Source organism: Pseudonaja textilis, chromosome Z (genome assembly GCF_049901715.1).
Source record: "Pseudonaja textilis isolate UNSWEBS1 chromosome Z, rPseTex1.2, whole genome shotgun sequence".
Lineage (NCBI taxonomy): Eukaryota > Metazoa > Chordata > Lepidosauria > Squamata > Elapidae > Pseudonaja > Pseudonaja textilis.
In genome coordinates this window covers 6,628,541-6,647,396 of record NC_142008.1, presented here as the reverse complement: position 1 = coordinate 6,647,396, position 18,856 = coordinate 6,628,541, and the positions used below count along the sequence as shown (strand labels likewise).

The following is an 18,856-nucleotide window of genomic DNA, read 5'->3' as shown; positions in this document are numbered from 1 at the left end:
ACCTCTGCTCTAGACTAAGCCATACCCAAATCCCACAACCATTCTTTGTATGTTTTAGTCTCCAGGCCTTTAATCGTCATACTTGCTCTTCTGCACTTTCCCCCAAAGTCTTAACATCTCATTGTTCGCTTCTCAACCAAGAAACTTTTTCAGTTTGGGGCCACCATGCCCTGGATGACTGAGAAACTCCATAGACCTAAAGTTCTTTAAATTCATGTCCAAAACTGTTGAACCTCCGCCAGAATCGTTCTGTGCATGTGCTGAAGAGGCACAAATCATTCAACGCAAATCCTTTAAAACATGCACGAGTTGAAGTCCATAAGTCTTAAAGTTGCCAAGTTTGGAGACCTCTGGTCTAATGGATTAGGCACCAGGCTAGAAACCAGGAGACAGTGAGTTCTAGTCCTTTCTTAGACTGGATGGATGGCTTTGGGTCAATCATCAGGAGACAGTGAGTTCAAGTTGTGACGCAGGAATGAAAGCTAGCTGGGTGACTTTTAGATCAGTTATTTTCTCTCAGCCCAGCCTCTCTCATGGGGTAGTTATGTGGAAAATAGGAGAAAGGAGTCTTAGGGATGCTCATCATCTTGGGTTATTTATAAAAAAAATAATTAAGATGGGGGGGGAGAATGAATGAGGATGACTTGGGCATCTCATAGGGCATTGTACCCTACGACTATTGTTGTATTGTACTGATGATTCTTGACTCTTGACGAATGTATCTTTTCTTTTTATGTGAGAGCATTTGCACCAAGACAAATTCCTTGTGTGTCCAATCACACTTGGCCAATAAAGAATTATATATCTACATTTCTATATATCTATATATTCTGTATATCTATATCTTTTGTCTCATTAGATTCGATTTCTCTTGTACAATAGTTTGTTTAGTCACTGTTCAAAGTTAAAACGGCACTGAAAAATGTGACTTATGACTGTTTTTCATGGTTATAATCTTTGCAGGGTCCCCATGATCATGTGGTCAGAATTCGGACACTTGGCAACTGTTTCCTATTTATGACAGTTGCTGTGTCCTAAGGTCATGGGATCCCCTTTCTTGACAGGCAAAGTCAATGGGGAAGTCGGATTCACTTAACAACCTTGTTATTAAGTGAATAGCTGCATTGATTCATTTAACAACTGCGGCAAGAAAGGTCATAAAATGGAGCAAAACTCATTTAATAAATGTCTCACTTAACAACAGAAATCTGCGGCTCAATAGTGGTCATAAGTCAAGGACTACCTGTATTGTTTAAAGAATCTTACTGACGGTGAGAACAATCAATCAATGGAAGAGAAGTTGCCCTCGGAAGTTGTAGGAGCTCCATCACTTAAGGCTTTCAAGAAGAGATTGGACTCCCATCTGTCAGAAATGGTGTAGGGTCTCTTGCTTGGGTGGGGGGTTGGACTAGATGACCTACAAGGTCCCTTCCAACTCTGATTATCTGTTAGCATAAGGGTCTCCCTATTTCCCCTTTTCCATCACCTCAATTTTCTTTATTAAATATCATTAAGAAGAGGATGGGTTCCTGCAAATAAATCAAGCAGTGGTGCCTCACTACTGCCTCTTTTTTAGTTCAATTCGAAAAGGCAGCCATGTTGGCCTTCTTCCGGTATTATTTGTGTCTCCAGGTAGATTCAAAGACAGCTTTAGCACTGACACTGTGTGAAATAAATGCTAGTGTCGTTGCAGGTGTGCATGTGAGAATAGGAGCTCTGGACGAGTACAGATAGTCCTTGACTTAACCACCACAATTGACGCCCAAATTTCCATTGCTAAACAAGACAATTGTTAAGTGAGTTTTGCTTTTCCTGCCCAGTTAAGTGAATCTATCAGCATACCAGAAAACCTCCACTCCAACAAAAAACTCCGAGACAGACATCTTTCAAAAGTTCTGTTTTATTTGGATAGTAAACTGGCATATCTGGGGACTCCCCCCAAACCTCTGGTAGTACAGGGCGAAACACATTATGAGATAAAGGAATTTTTCGATTCTAGATTACACCGAGGACGATTACAATTTGGAAAGGCTACCGTTTTATGCTATGAAAAGTCTACCCTTTGTCAGAAGCTGCTTGGGTAAAAAGTTGGGATATACAGGCAGATAGATTGATTAAACAATTTCATGTGGTATTCCCCAAATGTGCCAGTTTAGTATCCAAATAAACCAGAACTTTTGGAGTTATTTGTTGGAGTGGAGGTTTTCTGGAACGCTGACAGAATAATTGCAGTTGTTAAGTTAGTAACATGGTTGTTAGGTGAATTTGGCTTCCCCCTCTGCCAGTCAGACAGTGACTAAAAGGGATCATGTGACACCAACCAACATAAATACATGCCAGTTGCCAAGCGTCCGAATTTTGATCATGACACCATGGAGATGCTGCAATGGTCTTCCTAAGAGTGACCAGCAGTCATCGGTGACTTTTTTCAGTGCTGTTATAACTTTGAACGGTCACTAAATGAATGATTGCAAGCCAAGGCCTCTCGGTATGGAGTATTTATTTGCTTTAGGAAGAACCTGCATGTGGTCTTTCTGAGGCATGTAGTCTCTAGAACCTTCTGGAAAGAGAATGAAGAATGAGGAGCCAACCGCTTTTTCTAACGGATTTCAGAAGAGGCCAGGATAGGAGGGAGGACTTGTCAGTGCAGCTGTGTCCTTCCTTTTCTGGGAAGAAGACGGCCGCAGAGGATCGAATTTTCTTAGAGAAACTTTGTTCACCAGGAAATAAAACCTAATGATCATGAGGCTGCGAGAGAAGAGGGAGAAGCGTAATCCTCATCCTCTAAAAGAATTGCAGACTAGACCACCGACTCGGATGTGGCATGAAAAAAGGAGCACGTATGTTTCTGCTCCCACTAAGGCCAAAAGTAGTTTGGCTCCAGGAGCAACGACCTTTGAGGAGGTATCTCCTATGATCTGAAAGGATCCCCCGAAGTTGTCTTTCTTCCACTTGCTTGGCTTTAAGTTGGACACCTTTAATTGTATTTGGGCTGCATTCCTATACATTTCTCCTTCCCTCCCTCCTGGCTATTTGTCATCTGTCTGTCTGTCTATCTATACATATCTGTCTATGTTTCTGTCTGTCTGGACAGCCACCTGTCAGAAACGGTGTAGGATCTGCGGCTTGGGCGGGGGTGGGGTTGGATTAGATGACCTACAAGGTACCTTCCCTTGTTATTCTGATTCTCTATTTCTCATCTCTCATCTTATCTATTCTTATCTAATATGCCGTCTATCTCATTGGTAAAGTGACTCTGGGCAGCTTACAAAATGATAAAGAGATAATTATAAACACAATAAAAAATAGGAATGCTTAAATAGGAACTAAAAACTAATGGCCTTGCCATGAAGTGCTTTAAAGAAAACGACCAGCATCTTGAATTGGACCGTGGCAACAATAGCTTCCAAATACTTGTCAATGCTACCCCCTTGTGGAGTGTATTGCAGTAATCCAGCCAATAAATGACCAGGGCATGAGTGTGCAGGGCCTCACAATACAGGATCCTCACTTATCTAGGAGTAAGCATCATTGGACTCAGTGGGACACCTGAGTAGCTATGCCCAGAATGTACAGTTGGTCACTACTGTTTGCTTATATCAGTTACTGATACAGCCTAGCTACTAGTTTGAAGTCATTGTAGAGCCAACTTTCTATCATCCTGGATAGCTGGCCAGTTAAAACTGGTAAAACCAGTGACCCCAAAACACTTTATATGGGGTAACTAGCAGAGTGTGGTCCAAAACATTAAGGTGTCAACTAAGATAGTATCTCCAAAGGCCATTGTCTATCTTTTATGTCCATCACACATAAAACAAAATGGCCAGAGCTTCAATCCCCTCTCGTAGCTTTTATCTTGGGTACTGGAGCAACTGCTGTGGTCAACCAAGTACCCCTTTATCCTGTGTTGTCAGGCCCTTTAAAGATTCCCATGGTTGCTTTGATATCATTCAAATAAACTTACCCTGAAGCAGGAACTATCTGCTGAAATAGCTTGGGGACTTAACAATATTTGTAATTATGGGTATTTTTCAAGCTTTAATGAAATTTTCAAGCTTTAATGAAATTTTCTGAATTGTTTATTTTAGGATCTCAGTTCCTTTGCCATGCCGTTCCTGGATGGAGATATGGATGGGTCTGAGAAACATGCTTCGCGAAAGGTAGGGACCTTCAGATGCCCTTTGGAAAACCAAATTAAGGAACTCAAAGAATGTTGTGTTATTTATTATTTATTTATTAAACTTGTATGCTGCCCATCTTGCCAGAGACGACCCTAGGCAGCCTACAGACTTTCAATGAAGATGCACTGTAAAACATTAGAAACAATGAATAAGGATCAAACATTTAAAATTCAGTTGAAATTAAATTAACCAGGGTGGAGAGCAAAGTGTGCCCAGGGAGCAAAGTGTACCCAGAAAGGAAACCGGGTGTCACCTTCTCCACTAGCCACCTCATGGCTATGTGGGCCATTTTCAGTTTCCAATTAATTAACGGAACGGGTTGCCTCTAGAAATTGCGGTTGCTTCTATACTGGAGGTTTTTAAGAAGAGACTGGACAGCCACTTGTCCGAAATGGTTTATAGCAGGGGTATCAAATTTGATTTCATTGAGGGCCTTATCAGAGTTGTGTTTGACCTCGTATGTGTGTGTGTGTGGCCGGGGTGGGTGTGACTAGCTCGATGTCACTCATGTCAGCTCGACACCACTCGTTTTCAGCTGTGACGGCCTCCTGCAGCCCTGTGCCAGTGAAAATGGAGCTTGGAGGGGCCACATACGAGCTCCATTTTTGCTGGCTGAGGGCTGCAGGAGGCCATGCAGCCCAAAATGGAACCTGGGAGGGCCACATGCGCCCCTCCCGAGCTTCGTTTTTGCTGGCACAGGCAACGCGGGCTGGTCCATTGCTGTTTCCAGGGCGGCCCCGTAGGCCAGTTCTTAGCATTCCATGGGTCGGATCAGACCCTCGGGCCTTGAGTGTGACTCCCCTGGTTATAGAGTTTCCTACCTGAGTAGAGGGTTGGACAAGAAAGATCCCTTTCAGCTCTGCTATTCTGTTATTCCATACTAAAGGTGGGCTCTATGTTTAAGAGTAAATAAGTAATATTTATTTGGGTGACTTTGGGCTGGTCCTTCTCTCTCAGCCCTGGGAAGCAGGCAATGGCAAACTACTTCCAAAAAACTTTGCCAAGAAAACTGCAGGGAGGAGGAGTTGTTCCAGCAGTCTCTAGGAGTCAAGAGTGATTTAAAAAGAGAAAGACAGAGACAGAGAAATGGATCTAGATCTCTTTCCATTCCCATTGTTCTTTATTTCATAAGCTCTTTGCTCCGCCAGCATCGGGAAAGCCACCCAATTAAAAAAGCTGCTCATTAAGTACCATTGGAAAGACCGAAAACAAGCAGAGGCTTTCAGTTGTCCAGAACTATATTTATCCCTCTCACCATAATCATTTTCTCAAATAAACTTCCAAATATCTCATGAACTACTGACCAATTGCTCAACCGTGTCTTCCCAAGAAAGCTTCTTCTGACACACTGAGACTGCATTATGGGATAGAGTGGAGATTTTTTTTATAAGCAGAAAATGATTAAGTACGCACAAAAAAAGAATAATGGTCAGCTGCAATGAAAGAAATGGAGAAGCAAGCCAGCAACCAGCTATGCACCAATCTCATAGAACACTGAAGCTGTGGAGAAGTCAGATCTTCTGAAAATGGGCCATGTGTTAGTGAATTCTGATCCAGTGCGGGTTTTGGGGGGGGATTCCTTCCTCTAGCACACAGGGCTGTCAAACCCGCGGCCCACGGGCCAGATGTGTCATGTGCTGGCCATGCCCACGCCCGATTTAGCAAAGGGGGAAAAAGTCCCAATACACCACGTGACACTGCCGTGATGATGCGAGTTTGACACCCCTGCTCTAGCAGGTGTGGTGAAACAAAACCCGAACAGGTCTGTTCTTCAAACCAGTTTTTCTCCAGCCAGCTGGTTAGTCTCTGTGGGAATGTTATGCTAACCTGGATTAAACTTTGATCTGATTCTTTGTAATATTGTATTGAAATGAAAATGAATACAAGTGGCCCCTGGCGCAAAATTCCCATTGTTAAGCAAGACACTTGTTAAGTGAGTTTTGCCCAGTGGTGGGATTCAAATAATTTAACAACCGGTTCACCCAGAGTCAGGTTGGCCATTGTGAGAGGCATGCCTTCCCGTCCTCCAGCTCTGCCACATATTTGGATGAGCCTCCCATGATGGCCAACCTGAGCCTGGGCAAAATGGTTGTTAAATTACCCCCGCTACCCATTGTCAAAATGGATCCTGGGTGCTGTGCTGCAATGGAGAAAAAGAAAATGGAGCTGCCAGTGTGAAGGAAGGAGGAGGCCGCTTTCTCTCTTCTCCCTGCTTCTCCTCCTTCCCTTATGCAGTCCACTCCGTTTCCTGTTTCCTGCGTCACAGAGCTTGCCCCGCCCATCACCGTCCAGATGCCCTTACTCCTTCCAAGTATTTCTTTGCCTACCTAATTTCCAACTCTGTCATGTTTCTCACCTTCGTGTGCAGGGGGAAAAATTTGTGGGACTACAAGAAAAAGTTTAATCAAAATTCCAACTTTGCGGTATTTTTTTTTGTGTGTGTGTGAAAAATTGGAATTGATTGATTCAACATTTTTTTTTTAGTCCCACAAACTTTTGTTTCCCTGAACACGAGAAACACGACGGAGTTGGAAATCGGGTTAGCAAAGAAATGCTTGGGGGACGCTAGGGCATCTGGGTGACAGGCACTGAAATGGGCGAGCAGGAGGCCAAAGCGAGTGGACGGCCGAGGCAAGGTGAGACAAGGAGTGGCTGGGAGGGGAGGGGCGAGGCGAGGCAAGGCTGGGCAAGGGAGGCAAATGCACTGCGTATGACCAGAGGGAGCATCCAGCCGGGGCAGGCTGAGGCACTGTGGGCTGGAGGGATTGAACTGGATGCTATTCAGCTAGTTTGCTGGACTCCACAAAAAATTAGCTACTGGTTCTACTGAATTGATGCGAACCAGCTGAATCCCACCACTGGTTTTGCCCCATTTTACAACCTTTCTTGCCATAGTTGTTAAGTGAATAACTGCAGTTGTTAAGTTAATAACATGGTTATCAAATGAAGCTGGCTTCCCCGCTGACTTTGCTTCTCAGAAGGTCACAGAATGGGATCACTTGATCCTGGGACACAGCAACTGTCATAAATACTTGTCAGTGGCCAAGCATCTGAATTTTGATCATGTGACCATGAGGATGCTACAATAGTTACAAGTGTGAAAACCAGTCATAAGTCACTTTTTTCTGTGCCATTGTAACTTTGAATGGTCACTAAACATGTATTTCTCCTGAGGAAGCTGTTAGGAATATAAATCACCTAGCAGGTATTTGGGTTAGAAATATATAAACCAGGATAAACATTTTAGTACTATATCTTTAAGGGAATGCAAGAGCATGCAATTGGGTGTGGTTTCTCAAATGGCCATAAGATGGAGCGAGAAACCTAGATTGTTTAGTCTTAGTCTCAGAAGAGAGTAGTGTGTCTGAGTGAGTATCTCTGTTTCCTTCTGTTGAAAAGTATTGCCGTTGCTCCATTTCTTCTAGTTGACTGATATTACTGGATTTAATGTAAGTCTGCTACTGAACTGTTTTTTGACACTGAACTTTGATATTTGGATTATCCCTGGATTGAAAACTGACTGATTTAACTTGTGAATGACTTTGGATTGCTTATTTTGGACTTTGCTTAACATTTCTGGAAGTAAAAATCTACATTTACTGTACAGTGTATCTGTGTGCAGTATGTGTATTATTCAAACACTTCTTTCAAAATTCGTCTCCCTATATGCGCTCATTCTCCTAATGGGGAATTACCTCAACAGAAGCCATGCATGCATTTGGAAGGGTAACATTTAAAATCCAGTTGATCTGGTGTTCCTTTTTCAAAAAAAAACCTCTTGTGACTACTTCAAGAAAAATTCCAGGAGCAATTTTTCTGTCTGATGTTAATGATTTCCAGGATCCATTGATTTCACAAGTAGATTGATTTAGCAGCTGAAATTGGCTGAAGTACAGTGGAGCTGACTCAAATCTACCATAGTGCGAATTTTTAGGGTTTTTACAGTCTAATTGAGAGCAGAAAAGACTACTGTATTAAGCAAAGAACATTCCAGGTCCTTAAAAGGTTTGCATTTCACCCACTCCACTTCTTGATGCTATTCTGTGTTCTTATCTATGATGTAAAGCCATTATCCCTTGGGTTGGAATTTAATGCTTTAATTTTTCCTAATCAAAAGCTAAAAGAAAAATTATGAAGCCACTGATGAGATAAGTCTGTATGCACAGATGAAGTTCTGCCTATAGTTGCCAGTGAAAATGTATAGCTAGGCGTCTTCATGATGTTTTTATCACTTTATTCCTGATTAACTTACTTCTAAAAAACTTGTGCAGAAATTTTTGGGACCAAAGCAAGATTTTGTAAGAGGAGATGAATATTCAAATAACCATATGCACCGAGGCACATACCAATTGTAGGCTATCACATATATCAAACATCAAGTTGTGGAAGGAAGTCTTAGTATAGGAAGAGCCCATCAACCCTTATCTCCAGGTGCCTTAGACCTCCATTCCCTTCTCTGCAGCTCCGCATGGCCAAGAGCGAGGAGATGACTTATTGTTCCAACATTTGAAGAAATGTTCCATGGTGGTGCAGTGGTTAGAATGCAGTACTGCAGCTATCCTACTGCCTGCTGGCTGCTTGTAATTTGGCTATTCGATCCTGACTGGCTCAAGGTTGACTCAGCCTCCCATCCTTCCGAGGTGGGTAAAATGAGGACCCAGATTGTTGGGGGCAATAGGCTGACTCTGTAAACTGCTTAGAGAGGGCTGGAAAGCCCTGCGAAGTGGTAAATAAGTCTAAAGGCTGTGCTACTGCTTCTTCTGTTCTAGAATGCTAAGAAATATCTTATAACAACAGTGGAGTAGGTTTGGGTGTTAGTCCTGGGCAAAATGCTACAATTTTTTTTGCTAGATAGTTCTTAAAGTGAGATCAATGTTTTTGCTTCCAAGTGAAGTGGGGAAATTCAAGGAGGGTCTTACTGAAGTGTGGGTTTGTCAGAATGTTTGGATTTTCCTCAAAAGAGAAGAATTGGGGGGGAGAGAATAAAGAAGAAATCCCCACAAAGGTTCAGCATACGCTAAAAGAAGAGCAGTACAAATAGATGTTCTGCTGCCCATATGAAGGGTCATGATAGAAAGATGACCCATCTCCTAAAGTAAGAGGGCGAGAGTAGAACTGCAAAAGTAATATACCATATTTTTCGGACTATAAGACACACTTTGGTTTAAATGAGGAAAACAAGAAAAAAATAGTTTAGCCTCCACGTGTCCTTTTGTTGCCCTCCCCGGTGTCCAGAAGCCCTCTGCAGGCCCAAAATGGGCCCCTTTTTGGTCTCCCTAACCCTCCAGACATCCCGATTTTTCCCTCCGGTGAGACTGAAAATGGGACATGCCCATTTTTGGCCTGCAAAGTGCTTCTGGATGCTGGGGAGGGCAAAAACAGGATGCGTGGAGGGTTTGGGAGGCCAAAAACGGGTGCATATTTGCTCTATAAGACGCACAAACATTTCCACCCACTTTTTTTTTGGAGGGGGGGGAAGTTTGTCTTATAGTCTGAAAAATATGGTAGATGTTGTAATTCTTAACGCTACGGTGTTCAGATAGTCCTCAATTTGTGGCCATTCGTTCAGTTACAACTATACTGAAAAAAGTGACTTACGATTGTTTCTTGCATTTATCACTGCTACAGCATCCCTATAGTCCTATGATTCTTTCGGGCACTTGGCAATCAGCATGTCTTTATAATGGATGCAGCGTCCCAGGGTCAGATGATCACTGTTAGAGACCTTCCCAGCTGGCTAGGAAGTCAGTAAGAGGAAGCCAGATTTGCTTAACAACAATGGACAAAAAGGTCATAAAATCAGGTGCAGTCAAATGATGACCACATAGTAGTAGAAGGTGCAGTTCCAATTGTAGTTGTAAGTTGAGGACTGCCTATAAAACACAATGATATGGAGAAAGCACAGGAAATGCGAAACTGCTATGAAATTATGATAAGTCTCTCAGCCCAGCTCACCCTACAGGGTCGTTGTTGTGCGGAAAATAGGAGGAGGAAGGAATGTTGTGTATGTTTGCTGCCTTGAGTTAGTTCTAAAGTAATAAAGGCAAGATAAAAATCTAATAAATAAATGAATAAATACATGAGAAAAACCCTGAGCAAAGGAAATCTTCGTATGTGTGGGTGTGGGGGACAGGATGTGGGGAGGTGGAGAGAGAAAGAATTGAAAATAAATAACTTAATCAAGTCCTAGAATCAGAAAAGTCTGGCTAGAAAAATATATTTGATTTACTAGTAACTAGTGAATAACAAATGAGCTAATTTTCTATCTTTTGTTCTATTTAATATCTTAGCTGCAAAGTAATTACATTCTTCTGCTGATAAGTCATAACATTTGACTGCCCACTTCCTTGCTGTCCAGAAATGAAACTGGTATTGTCCAGGGATGATATTCAACTGATGTTATTACCGGTTCGGTGACTACGTTTTGCGCCTGACATGCACGTGTGTAAAATAACCTTAAGCTGTGCTACCCGGACAGCTGAAAAGTGTTGCGCGCAGGTGCGCAGTGTTTGAAAAGCCTCTTTTTTCCAGCTTTTTCAACCTCAGCTATGCCGCGTAAAGCAGCTGAGGTTGAAAAAGCAGGAAATAAAGGTCAGGTAAGAGCCCGGGCGGGTGGGTGGGCCAAACAGCAGCAGACACAGAACCAGTTCAGTGTTTGCTGCTCTTCAGAGCTACTGATTCTATAGAGCCGGACAGAACCGGTAGCATCCCACCCTTGGTATTGTCATTCAAATATGAAGAAATTTCAGGATGGCCTAATTTTCCCCAGTCTGGTACTTTCAGTTGGCCGTGTGGATTGGGAATTCTGGGAGTTGGACTTCAGCTGTCTCAAGAGCCTCCGCTTAAGGACATCTCCATTCAAACATACTTTGCAATGCATATTAAAAAGGAACATACATCTCTTATGTGGTTGCAGCTGCCATCTTGAACTTTTTGACCTACAATGCCCTAGAAATACTGCTATATTTTAATACATTTGCTCTTTTTATGTTTTTTGAAAACCGTCTCTCTAGGAAATGTATATGAGTGAAGGCCCTTGCATAGCAAGAGGGGTTGAAATCCGAGCTGTTTGGTTATTGTGTTAAAATGATAATTTTCACCAATTTAAGGGCATCTTTCCTGAGGTCTTCCCTCAGACTAGGCTCCCAATATCAGCCTGGTATTTAATGTTTTAGTTATAAATTTTTAATTTTGCACAAAAAAAGATTAAATGAAATCAAATTAAAATGATGCGATTTGGTCAGTATGGGTTTGCCATGAAAGAAAACTTTGGGGAGGAAGTTTATATCGGATACATACTGATAGCTGGAGGTCTGAATATTATGGAATACATGTTACCTATGGAGTCTTTAGTGCTGTCTGGCTGTTTTCTTGCAGACATTTCATTCAGTGAATATGTTACCTAGTTTAGTAATGAAATGTCTGCAAGGAAACAACCAAGCTCAAAGTACCAAGGATCCCCAGTTCAATCCTGAAATATTCTCTTCTATTGCTAGAATACAGAATATAAAATAACAGAGTTGGAAGGGACCTTCGACTAGAAGTCTTCTAGTCGAATTCCACCCAAGCAGGAGATCCTATACCAGTCCGTTTAACCTCCTCTTAAAAACCTCCAGTGTTGGAGCATCCACAACTTCTGGGGATAAGCTGTTCCACTAATCAAGTGTAGTCACTGTCAGGAAATTTCTCCTTCATTCTAGGTTGGATTTCTCTTTGATAACTTTCCATCTGCTAGTTCTGGTCTTCTCTTCAGGTATTTTGGAAAACAGGTTGTCCCACTCTTCTTTGTGGCAGCCTCTCAAATACATATTATCTATATTATCTTTAAAGCTCAATGTTGCATAGAATTTAGTTGTCTAAGAAGCCATCTGCCTTCCATCATTCTTTACTCATCCTATATGATTGGACCACTTGCTTTAGATCCTGCCAATTAAGTAATATCATCTAGAGGGACCTAGGAAGGAGGCCTTGTCTATAACAGTGACTGGGCTCTGGAGCAGCATTCTTTGCCCCTCCCTCTTCCTGCCTTCAAGCCAGGGGTGGGATTCTACCAGTTCGGACCAGTTCTATAGAACCAGTTGTTACGATTCTGTGCAGTTCAGAGAACTGGCAAATCGTGTCCCTGGCTGGCCACTCCCCTCTCCATCTGCCCCTCCCCTCTTTGCCCAGTCAGTCCTTATCACACATGCGCCACATCGCATGTATGCCCGACATTGCTGGCTGTATTCTCCCCCGCCCAGTCACTCATTAAGGTATTTCTTTTTTTCTTTTCCTCCCAATGATCAGCTGTTCCGACGATCGGCTGTGTCGGAATCTCTCGCTGTCTTACTGCTTCATCCAGGAGGCTTCCCTGAGGCCCAGGAGACCCAAAAACAGAGTGCGGGGGGGAGGTTTGCTGCAAAAAAAAAAAAAGGCACGCTCACCTAGCCACGCCTACAGAACTGTTCGTTAAAAAATTTGAATCCCACCCATGCTTCAAGCATGCCCTAAACATGTGGTTCTTCCTTCAGGCCTTGGGTGGGGAGTGACTAGTGGACTCTTTGAAGTTTGGGAGTGACTCGACTTTTTCTAAAAAAAAAATGTTCCCGGAGGTAATTATAAGTGAGTTAAATGTTTAATATTATGAGACTGTTTCTAACTCGGTGAAGCTATTTGGAATCAGTTTTGGGGCCAGACAGCCTAGAAGAGGGAGGGAGGAGATGAGATGATTGATCTGATCTCTTTCTGTGACCTTGAAGTGGGTAATTAAGGTATGTCTGTTCTGTTTGATTCAAAGGAATCCAGCTGGCAGCATCTATGAGGTTGATAAAAAGAGCAAGATGGTAGATGCTTTGTTTGTGTTAATAAATAATTTCTCATTCAAAAATTGCTCTTGCCACATGTCCTGGAGAGAAATATGTTTGGATGTCCTCAAAGAATTCATCCTGGATGACAAATCTTTGGGTAATGGTGCTCCAGGCTTTTAAAAAAAGTCTTTGAAACTCAGTCAAAATGGGCAGGTCTCCAACCTTTAGGCCCCATCAGTCCAGCTATCCTTCTATGTGCCAACAACAACAACAACAACAACCCTCAAATCAAGTCCTGTCTTAGATCTCAAATGAATTTTACTTTTTGGCTGCCCTTCCGATTTTCTTTCTGAGAACTTGGATGGCGGATGTTGCATGGGATTTTTTTCTCATAAATACTGAACAAGAAGCAAAATACACTCTACCTGGGAAATCTTAGAAAGTGTGTTTGTGTACATGTGTGTATGTGTATGTGTGTGTACTAGAATATACCGTATTCCCTAGGTATGTGCATACACATGTGTGTGTGCACGCGCGCACACACGCACACACTGGAAAGAGAGCTTAACAAAACCCATATAATCATTGTTTCTTGTTCATGTGGATGGTACCCTGGAAAGACAGAGAGTTAGAAGTTGAAGCTGAAGGTGGTAATAACAGAGAGACATGAGAGCTCTTTGATTTTTGCTTATTTTTAGCTCCTGACCCTGATTTAATATTTCCCATTGATAGATTGCCTTTTATAGAAAAAACTGCATGTGGCCTTAGGTTCTCCAAATGACACATTACTTTCTCTATCCCAGGGTCTCTGTAACTTTTGTTATATCCTTGAGAACAGTAGTTGTTGAGGACTGGATTTTTGCACAGACAAATAATATTGTTTAAGAAGTGCAACATACAGTGACCAAAAGATGGTAGATTTTGTACATACATAATAAAGCCTTGCACTTGGAAGCTGAAATAGAATAAGGTGATATTTGTTTTTTTAATTGTGTTAATTGAGAAAGTGTGCAGAGAAGAGCAACAACTATGATAAAGCATCAACACAGAGGTGGTATTCAGCAGGTTCTGATCAGTTCTGGAGAACTGATAGTGGAAATTTTGAGTAGTTCAGAGAATCAGCAAATCCCACCTCTGACTGGAGACTATACAATATCCTTCCCCTGCCATGCCCACCAAGCCATGTCCACAGAACCGGTAGTAAATTTTTTTGAATCCCACTACTGATCAATAGGCTAAATTATATAACAAATAGTTGAAGGAGCTAGGTATGACAAGCCTAAAGAAGAGAAGCATAGGGGTGGGCAGGACATGATAACTGTCTTTCAATATTTGAGGGGATTCTCTAAAGCACCAGAGGGCAGGACAAGAAGTTATGGGTGGAAGCTTGTTAAGAAGAGATCCAGCCTAGAGTTCAGGACAAATTTCCTGACAATGAGAACAATTATCAATAGACTAATTTCAGGGGTGGGCTGCTGGGGGTTCGGAAGAGCACCCATCTAAGATTCTGTGCAGTTTGAAGAACCCCCAAATCCCACTCCTGGTTGGCCCGCCCACCCTGCCCTGCCCCTCCCTCCCAGGAGTCCCAACTGGGCCTGTTTTGGATGCAGGTAAGTGCAGGGCGCGCACGGAGGCTCAGGGAGGGTGAAAAATGGGCCTCTTGGAAGTTCAGGAAGGCTGGAAATGGGCCCGTTTCCAGCTTCCAGAAAGCCTCCAGAACCCAGGAAGCCTGTTTTCACCCTCCCAGAGGCTCGAGGAAAGCATCTGAAGCCCAGGGAGGGCAACCCCATGGTGCAGGAGGCCAACTAGGCCACATGCCCACCACGGCCACACCCACTCAGCACCCAGGCAGAGAACCCTTTGCTAAAATTTTTGAAACCCATCCCTGAACAGTTTGCCTCTCAGAGTTGTGGGTGCTTCATTACTGGATGTTTTAAAAAATAGTTTGGACAAACTTTCGATTAGGATAACATAAGGTCTTCCTGCCTTGAGCCACAAGGTCCTTCCAGCCCTATGATTCTGTATTCTATGATTCTATTAATTCCCAATATTTCAACTCAACACTTTTTTTTCCTTTGTAGACAGAAGACAGCTACAATTCAGGGAGCCCCTCCAAAGGAATCTTCTCAAAGGGGTTCCAGAACCGACCTTCCAGTCCATCTTCGGCTCCTGTCAAGTCTAAACATAGTCCAGGCTCACCCAAAACGGTGTTTCCCTTCCCATACCAGGAATCACCACCTCGCTCCCCTCGACGCATGAGTTTCAGTGGGATTTTCAGGTCGTCTTCAAAAGACTCTTCCTCCTCTGGCTCTAACCCTTCCACCTCCCCTGGAGGAATCAAGTTCTTCTCCAGATCAAGAAAAAGTAAGTCATTGATCCTATTTTTCCCTTAAGAGCTTTGCTCTGGTTTCTTCACCTGCTGTATGAAAGTAGGGGAAAACAGAACAGATGTGCAATAGCTTGTATTCTGAATTTGAGCTTCTTGGTTTAATGGGTGGGATCCTTCTCTTGTCATCAGTAGAAATGTACATTTGGGTCTGTGTTCGACTGAAATGGTTGAAGTGGACCAGCATCCCTCTGCTGTGATTGGGGACAATCCATGGAAGAAAATGTGCTGGCTCCTGCAAACTATCTTGGAACTTTGCTCCTCAATTTCTATTCCTTCTTTCCTCCTCCTCCTTTCTGTACAAAGGTGCAAAGGATCAGGACCATTCAATTGTGGTTCAGTAGATTTATTGTACAAGCCCTATACACAAGGATCCAGTCACCTAAAGTGCAGTATAAAATTGGCTCCAGTGGAATTTAAGAGTGGTTGGAATTGGATCATTGTGGGGATGTAATGATTCTAAGCTGATAACATGTTTAACTCCACCATCACCACCCAGTTCCGTCTGTTCTTCTCCTACATCTTGCCTTTTTATCAACAAGTACATACAAAAGCTGAGGTGATATTGAATTTGGGAACTTTCGGCCTATTGAATCCTTGACTAGTATCCAGTGATTTGACCTTAATGACTGCAGTATGAATTAGCAATGTTTCCCAGATGTTTATAATGACGATTAATTATGATAGCTGCATGCTATTTCTGGGTCACAGTTAGCATATCTTGCCTCTAGGTAGCAGTGCAGTTAGTCCTCGACTTATGACCATCACGAAGACCAGAGTTTCATTTGCTAAGCAAGGCGGTTGAGTCATTATAATTAAATTATAACGTTATAATTAAATTATTAATGTATAAATTATATATTTTTTGCCATAATGGTTAAGAAAACCACTGCAATTGTTAAATGAATCACATGGTCATTAAGTGAATCTTCCTTCCTCTAGTGACTTTGCTTGTCAGAAACCAGCTGGAAAAGTTGCAAATATTGATTATATGCCCAAAGGTACAGCAATAGTTATACATACATTGCTGATTTGCCAAATGCCTGAATTTTGATCATGTCACTGTAACTTCAAATGGTTGCTAAATGAATGGTTGTAAGTCAAGGACTACCTGTGTTAAGGGAACAGTGCATCTGCCATAGGACATGTTGTCTTCAATGGCCCAATGCTGACTCCAAACTTGCAGTTATGTGAGCATCAGAGAACCCAACATTGGCTAGTATGCATATCCAAGGGGATTTTGTTGTTGTTGTTTGTGTTCTTCATTGTAAATACTTGCTGCCTTCTTTGCCCTCCAGCTTTGAGTTTGTTATTCATTCACTTGACATTTCCAAGCTAAAAGCACTTGTAATCTACTATTGATAAGAGCAAAGCAGAGAAGGAGGGTGATGGATTTTCAGCCCCTTATGCAAGGCTTGCAAATTCATTGAACTGTAGTGTGGCAAAGCATGTTAGTAGAAAAGAGCTGCGGTTCTCATAGTGTCTTGTGTGTTACTTCTGCACTTCTGGCTAATCTGGGTTATATCTCCCAAAAAAAAAATCACAGGAGAAATTTTGCTTGATTAGATTGGCCTTTGATTGGATGCATGTTGGCTTCTTTTCCTGGTTATTGAAAGAGAAAATTTGCTGGATTAATCTGTAAACATGAGCTTCCAATCTTGGTTTGCTTTGGACTCCAGAGTATTACATTAATACATTAACTGACCAGCTTTTCTAAATCTTTCCTTAAAAATGTATGTATTTATTTGAAAAAAATTGAATGGCTAGCCACTTTAAATAACTCTTGAGTGCCTACAATACCTTTAGTGCATATCCAGAAAGATACAGATTGAGAGTAAACAGTTTAAAGAATTATGTATGTGACTTAATTAGAAAACTATTTTGCATGATCAAACCTGGAATGGAAGGAAGATGCAAACGAGAGAATAATTTCCATCAGAATCAGAAAGCTTAAATGACTCTAGAAAACAGTTCCCATCAGTGTATCTTTACATTGTATATTTATAGAGTTTCTGATTAATCACCATGCCAGCTACAAAGCACTTAAGGAGACAAATGTAAGAATAGTAATAAAAGCAGAAGAAATTCTGCAATATGAATTTATTTGGATTGGCTGCAGTATAGTAAAAGGCAGTTAGACCTGCAGGATGATAGCAACCTGATGCCAGATTCTCTCTCTCTCTCTCCCTCTCCTCTCTCATTTTCTTCCATCTCACGGTACTATTATTACAACCTTACATTGCATTGATGATGCTAGGTAGTTTGGTAATGAAATGTCTGCAAGAAAATAAACAATCATCCCACACTTTCTTTTACATTTTAGTTAATATGGAATATGATAGAGATACTACTGTATGGAGAAAGATTAACATTGAAAGATGACATACTTGGATTAATTTCAGGTTGGGCTTGGAAAGTTAGTTTAAAATCTTGCAAAGCCACTAATTCCTAGTGGTGACTTCCAGCTTCCAACCAGCATAGAAATATAAACACACCTCGTATATTATAGTAAGCAAGATGGCTCAAGATTATTGCTATAAAGTGACTTTTTCTGTATCTTACAATTCTCCAAACAGAAGTTTAATATGGTCTGCTCTTCAAATTTACACCTTAAGATGGTGCTGTTTCTTGTATGTTCCTGTTTTCTGTTGACCAGTTTCAGGCTTCTAAACTACTGACTTCTAGAGGACATTCAGAACTCTGGTCTCCTTGGCATTTCATACAGTAGTCAGAGGTCCTAGGTGGTCTCTGGTTGTTTTTTGCAAAAGTTTTATTACCCAAAATAGGTAACTTTATCAGTGCTAGTCCTGAGCACTGCAGACATTTCATTATCCCAACTAGGTAAACACCATCTGGTGCTAGTCCTAAGCTCAGAGAGCACCAAGGATTCCACATTTCATCCCTGAGCTACAAATATTAACCTAAAAGTGCTTTTTCAAAAGGCAACTGGATTTTGTTTTATCTTAAGAAAAACAAAGTCCAGTTGCCCTTTGAAAAAGTACCCTTGGGGCAACCATGACCTGGATGACTGAGAATCTCTGTAGACATACAAATTATCCTTTATTGATTCAGGAGTCAAGCTGATGCTTCGGTCCCTGTTCAAGAATCTTTGTAAACATGTACATTAATCTCTAATAGGAACACAAAACCATATTCCACTCAGTAAAATTGATATCTGTGTGGAAAGATTGAAGATTAATTTATTTTATTAGTTTATTATTTTATAGATATGTTTGTTTATTACCCAGATGCTTCTCATGGATAAATAGGAGAAATTTCTACCCATAACTGGCTTTTGGAAACAGTAGAGGAAAGTGTCAAAAGGAACCAAGATGCTGTATTTGCTTTTAGTAATTTGATTCGTCAATTTAAGATGGTTTTTCCCAAACATGATTCTTTGCAGAGATTTGGGGGGTGGGGTGGGATGGGGTGGTGGTGGTAAAAAATCCAGAATACATAGCCAACAAGGCTGGCTAAAATCCTGTCATTGGGTTAGATGACCA

The 18,856-nt window shown here is 41.7% G+C and overlaps 1 protein-coding gene across 5 annotated transcripts in view; it reads left to right on the top strand.

Annotated features, from left to right (window-relative positions):
* PRKAG2 (protein kinase AMP-activated non-catalytic subunit gamma 2) overlaps positions 1 to 18,856 on the top strand; it is a 271,216-nt gene that overhangs the window by 86,944 nt on the left and 165,416 nt on the right. For all 5 annotated transcript variants that reach the window (XM_087916094.1, XM_026719904.2, XM_087916093.1 and 2 more), the window contains exons 2-3: positions 4,089 to 4,160; positions 15,049 to 15,331. In XM_087916094.1, the coding sequence (XP_087772220.1) occupies positions 4,089 to 4,160; positions 15,049 to 15,331 (355 nt within the window). The remainder of the gene's footprint in view (positions 1 to 4,088; positions 4,161 to 15,048; positions 15,332 to 18,856) is intronic.